Source organism: Grammomys surdaster, unplaced genomic scaffold (assembly GCF_004785775.1).
Source record: "Grammomys surdaster isolate TR1022 unplaced genomic scaffold, NIH_TR_1.0 125349, whole genome shotgun sequence".
NCBI lineage: Eukaryota > Metazoa > Chordata > Mammalia > Rodentia > Muridae > Grammomys > Grammomys surdaster.
Genome location: NW_021620222.1, coordinates 821546 through 827337, shown reverse-complemented (window position 1 = coordinate 827337; position 5792 = coordinate 821546). Strand labels below are relative to the sequence as shown.

The window sequence follows — 5792 nt, the reverse complement described above, 5'->3', positions numbered from 1 at the left end:
TGAGAAATATCCAGTTACATTTGAACATCATACAAACCAAGCTTTTTTCTTCTTTTCCTCCTCCTCCTTTTCTTCTTCTTCCTTCTCATTTTCCTCTTCTTCCTCTTCTTCTAAGTGTAAGTAAGACTCATAAGGTATTTGAGACATTTTTATACCAAGAAATATAGTGATTATTCATTTGTTTTTAAATTTGAGCATCAGTTTAGCCAGGAGGTCTCGCTCTCCTGCACCCACCAGGACTTACTTCAAGAGGTACCAACCAAAACTCTTACTTCTGCTTTCTTACTGACCTAGCGCCTAAAGAAAAGCCCCAACCTCTATTTACCCAAAGCAAGGTCCCCAGGCCAGACATAGCTTTGTTCCCTCCCTCCCAGTCACTAGAGATGACTCGGAAGGATCAGTTCCAAGTGTCCAAGGGCCAAATGTTCCACAAAACATGGAGTAGGCAGGTGGGTATGGGGGAGGGGAGGGTGTAGAGAAAGGGAGATACAAGGGGCTTGGAACTTACTGTGAGCAGCTCGTCTTGCACCAGTACCCAGGGCTCAGCTTCCGCCTACATTTCCCCTTCTCTCTCACCCCAATCAAACACAGACCAGCTGGGGAAGGAGGCCAACTTGTGAAAGTCCAAGATCCTCCTAAGGCCACGATGTCACTGCTGCTGTTTCTGCTGTCCTTGCTGTTGGATGGTGAGTGGGCCCGAGGCCAGAGTGGCCCAAATTGGGGTTGGGGCTGGGGTTATAGGTTCTGCCACTGTCTCCTATAGGGTCTCAAAGTCGTACGGAGAGATACTTCCTACAGGTGCAGAGAGTTGTGAAGGCACAGGAGGGTCTGTGTATCTTTGTGCCCTGCTCCTTCTCCTCCCCTGAGCACCTCTGGGATACCACTTACCCAGCTTATGGCTACTGGTTCAAAGAAACCAGAAGACAATCATTTAGATTTCCAGTGGCCACAAATAACCAAGGTAAACAGTTAGAATGGGGAGCCAAAGGGAGATTCCAGCTCTTGGGGGATCTCCCCCAAAAGGACTGTTCCTTGCTAATCAAAGATGTTCAGTGGGGAGACAGAACAAGCTATTTCTTCCGGATGGAGAGAGGACATGAGAAATACAGTTTTAAGGAGGGGTTCACACTGCAAGTGGAAGGTAAGACATAGCAGGGAACCCCTGTCTCTCACTGTGGGAGGGACAGTGGCAGATAAACTATGATGCAAAGGCTACTTCTGGGAGGGCCAGTTGGAGTCACAAGATTGGCATCCTTTCCCTTAGACCTGACTCAGAAGCCAGATGTCTTCATTCCTGAGATCCTGGAACCCGGGCAGCCAGTGACTATTGTCTGCTTGTTTTCCTGGACCTTTAAGCAATGCCCAGCTCCTTCTTTCTCCTGGACGGGAAATGCTGTCTCTTTCCAAGAAACCAGACCACACACCTCCAATTACTCGGTGCTGAGCTTTACCCCAGGACTTCAACACCATGATACTGAGCTCACATGTCACCTGGACTTCTCTAGAAAGAGCATGCAAAGGACTGTTCAACTAAGAGTGGCCTGTGAGTATGATATGATGATTTGGGCTGTGTAGAGTCCTGGTGGTGTGAGATAGAGGATCTCCCAACTCCATGCTCAGGAAAACTCATGGAGGACAATGTTTGCCTAGCATGCACAAGGCCCTGAGTCCATCTCCAGCAGCACATATATGAGAGGTGGTGGTTGTATATTTGTGTTCCAGCACTTAGGGGGAGGAGGTAAGAGGATCAGGAGTTCCAGGTTATCCTTGGCTACACAGCATATATACATGCTAGAATCCATGAGATCTTGTATAAAAGTAGACAAAGGGTTGCTGGGGAGATGACTCTGCTGATAAAGAGTTTGACACACAAGTGTGGGGAATGAATGGATTTTGAACCCTCAAAGCATACATAAAAGCTGGTCAGGCATGGTAGTCCCACTGTTAACCTCATCACTTTGGGAGACAGAGACAAGTGATTCCTGAGGCAAGTTAGCTAGCTGGATTGCCTACCCAGTTGGCAAGCTCTGAGTTCAAGGAAAGACCTTGCCTCCATCAACAATGTGGACAGTGATTCAGGAAGGTACCCTGTATCTATACTTGGCTTCCACACACACTTATGTGCACACATGTGCATCCATACACATATGGCATGTTCCCCACATACATTCAAAATGAAGCAGAGGAGGGTACACCATCCTGGATGTGCCTGTACCCTGAGAGGCGATAGTTGCTTCATTTCTGGTCATCCCTTCTCTGGGATGGTGGTGGTTTTCTTTCCCTGAGGGACTTCTCATGAGGAACAAAGCATTCCCCTCTGAAGTTGGTTCACACTCTTCTCCCAGATGCCCCCAGATCTCTTGCTATCAGCATTTTCCGTGACAATGTGTCAGGTATGATGATCTCCTGGGGTTGTGTAAGGCTGGTCCAGTCCTCTTTGGGAAATGAAAAGTGTGTGTGGGGGGGCAGGCCTGGACTCTTTCTACTTTCTCCCCACCCTCCATCTTGCTCCCCTTCCCTTTCCTTATGTCTGTCTCTCTGCCCTTTATCTGTCTCCCTGCCTCTGTCTGTCTGTTTCTCTGTGTGTGCATGTGTGTATCTCTCTCTCTCTCTCTCTCTCTCTCTCTCTCTCTCTCTCTCTCTCTCTCTCTCTCTGTGTGTGTGTGTGTCTGTCTGTCTGTCTGTCTGTCTCCATCTTTGTGTCTGTTTATGTCTGTATCATCTCTATCCTTCTCGATGCCCGTTCCTCCTCTGTTTCTGTATCTCTCTCTCTATTTTTGTCTCTCATGTCACCCTTCTCTATTCTCTATCGCTGTCTATCTCATCCACTCTTCTCCATGAGTGTCTCTTTAGTCCCAGAATTGCACAGGAATCCTTCACATCTGGAAGTTCAGCAAGGCCAGTCTCTACGTCTCCTCTGTACTGCTGACAGCCAGCCCCCTGCTACACTGAGCTGGGTCCTAGAGGACCAAGTCCTCTCTTGGTCCAGCCCTGTGGGGTCTAGAACCCTGGCACTGGAGCTGCCCTGGGTGAAAGCTGGGAACTCTGGACACTACACCTGCCAAGCAGAGAACAGGCTAGGTTCCCAGCAACATACCCTGGACCTCTCTGTGCTGTGTGAGTATGATCTACCAAAGGCTCCTGGATCTGAGAAGGGAGTAACATCAGGCTGTGACAGTCAGACCACTGTGCAGCTTATGTTGGGACCCAGTGAGTGATTCATTCACCTATGGCTTCCATCTCTGGGTGGAATGCTCTGCCCAGGGAGAAGGCCCTGGCCTGTCTGGAGCCAGTTCCCTGTCTTCATTGCAGATCCCCCAGAGGACCTGAGAGTGACTGTTTCCCAAGCAAACAGAACAGGTAGAAAGGATTCGCAGAGGAAGCTGGGCATCTGGCTGGGGGATGGGAGGCATCCCAGTTGATGGGCCATCTGGCAACTCTGCCTTCTGTCCTCCCCAGTGTTGGAAATCCTCAGCAATGGCACCTCCCTCCCAGTCCTAGAGGGCCAAAGCCTGTGCCTACACTGTGTCACCTACAGCAATCCCCCAGCCAGTGTGAGCTGGGCTTGGGTGACACAGACCCTGATCCCAACCCAGTCTTCAGAGCCCGGGGTACTGGAGCTGCCTCTGGTCCAGAGAGAACATGAAGGAGAATTCACCTGTGCTGCACAGAACCCACTGGGTGCCCAGCGCATCTCTCTGAGCCTCTCTGTGCACTGTGAGTGGGGAAAGGGACACGGGGGATCTGTGATGAGAGCCCAGCTGCTGACCCTTCTCCTTCTCCACAGACCCACCCCAGATGTCCAGACCCTCCTGCTCCTGGGAGAATGAGGGTCTGCACTGCAACTGCTCCTCCAGAGCCTGGCCTGCCCCCTCCCTGCACTGGCGGCTGGGGGAGGAGATGCTGAAGGGGAACAGCACCAATGCCTCCTTCAAGGTCACTTCCAGCTCACTTGGACCCTGGATCAACAGCTCCCTGAGCCTCCTTCAGGAGCCGGGGCCCAGCCTCTGGCTCAGTTGTGAGTCCTGGAACACCCATGGGGCCCAGACCATCTCTGTCCTGCTGCTACCTGGTAAGGACCCTTTGGGACTAAGATTTGCTATGGAGGGGCTCAGTAGGGTAGGCCATAGGGCTCGGTGGTTGGAGCAAAGTCTGGAAGGGTAAGGGCCATAGCCTAGGTGTGTGTGAAGAGGAGCAGAAGGGAAGGCAAGATTCCTAGCCCAGGATGCAGTCATGTTTTCTAGAGGGAACTAGGAAGAAGCTTAGGTGCAATATGCAGTAAAAAATGGAGTCCAGATTGCTCGGTGCTGTGTGTAAGACCACACAGAGATGGGATATGCTCATTCTTTTTCAGATAAAGACAGTTTCACAGCATTCTCCAAGGGAGCAGTTTTGGGCTTTGGCATTACGGCCCTTCTTGCCCTCTGCCTCATCGTGATCATGTGAGTTGGAAGAAGCTAGTTAGGGGACTGGGATATGGACTCCCTGGGAGAGGGCAGATGGAACAGTATATACCAAGATAGAGATTATTCTCTCAGCATGAAGACCCTACAGAGGAAAGGAACCCAGGAGGAAACCTCAAGGCCCAAGCTCTCACGGGGCAGCACAATCCTGGATTACATCAATGTGATCCCCAAGGCTAGATCCCTGGTGAGTCGTCAGCTGTACTTTCAAACTAACATTCCCTGCTAACTCTGTACATATCCCTTCCCTAACCCTCCCACACCCATGCTTTAGAGACACGAAGGTGAAAAGCATCCAAGATTAAATCTAAATCCTGGCTCCCTCTAAGTCTTCACATTTTCTTCTGTTTTCAAGTCTGGGGAGCTCTCTCCAGGACTCAGCTTATATTTCTTCCATTAATGTCACCACCAAGGACATGACTACCTACGTGTAACTACTGGATCTGTAGTTGCTGTGCTGGGCATAGAACCTGGAGCCATGTACATGCCTGGTACACTCATCTCCTCACTGGGGGATTCTAGGCGGGTACTCTTCTACTGATCCATACCCCTAGCCCCTCACTTAGGGATTGTAGGCAGGTATTCTACCACTGAGCCACACTTCCAGCCCCTCTTTGGTGGATGCTAGACAAGGGCTGTACCACTGAACTACATCATCAGCCCTAAGGAATAATTATTAATGTCCTTGTGAAATGGTACTGATTAAATGCAACGTCTGCCGGCTGGGCACACACAGGCTGGGCACACACAGGCTGGGCACACACAGGCTGGGCACACACGCTTGCCCTCGCTCTTTTTGTTCATTGTCACAGGCTTTCAAGCAGTCACTGAATTCTGTGCCTCAACTCTGTTAGTTGGCTAATAGTGTTGCCTGCCTCGTGGGATTATATATATTAATATATTTGCTATATATTAATATAATATAGTATACATTATTTTATTATATAATAGTATAATGTAATATTATTTAATATTATATAATAATTAAATTATAATAATATATTTTATATATTGCATCTGTAAACTATTCAGAGGAGTCTGTGGTCCTAATTGAGAGCTCAGTAAACACTAGGTTCAACCATGAGATCACATCTATCTGGTGATTACTCAAACAAACATCTATGGCTGACTTCTTCCCTGCACTCCAGACCCTTATCTAGCCCTCCAGGCAGCATCTACACTCAGAAATCAGAGAGCACTTCTTACCTGAACCCATACAAAATCATCTGACTAGCCTGGCCCTTCGTGCTCCCCATCCATTCCTCTCTCTCTCTCTCCCTCCCTCTCTCTCTCTCTCTCTCTCTCTCTCTCTCTCTCTCTCTCTCTCTC

At 49.3% G+C, this 5792-nt stretch overlaps 1 protein-coding gene across 3 annotated transcripts in view; it reads left to right on the top strand.

Moving 5' to 3' along the window:
* The first annotated feature begins 355 nt into the window (after positions 1-355).
* The window catches only part of Siglec10 (sialic acid binding Ig like lectin 10), an 8922-nt gene continuing 3485 nt past the window's right edge, over positions 356-5792 (top strand). Inside the window, exons 1-11 of one of the 3 annotated variants that reach the window (XM_028785794.1) lie at positions 356-449; positions 592-686; positions 764-1141; positions 1265-1543; positions 2346-2393; positions 2854-3117; positions 3313-3360; positions 3460-3717; positions 3788-4072; positions 4355-4442; positions 4539-4650. In XM_028785794.1, the coding sequence (XP_028641627.1) occupies positions 647-686; positions 764-1141; positions 1265-1543; positions 2346-2393; positions 2854-3117; positions 3313-3360; positions 3460-3717; positions 3788-4072; positions 4355-4442; positions 4539-4650 (1800 nt within the window). In that variant the 5' untranslated portion in view covers positions 356-449; positions 592-646. The remainder of the gene's footprint in view (positions 450-591; positions 687-763; positions 1142-1264; positions 1544-2345; positions 2394-2853; positions 3118-3312; positions 3361-3459; positions 3718-3787; positions 4073-4354; positions 4443-4538; positions 4651-5792) is intronic. The other 2 variants (XM_028785795.1, XM_028785796.1) reach the window with 2 other exon arrangements.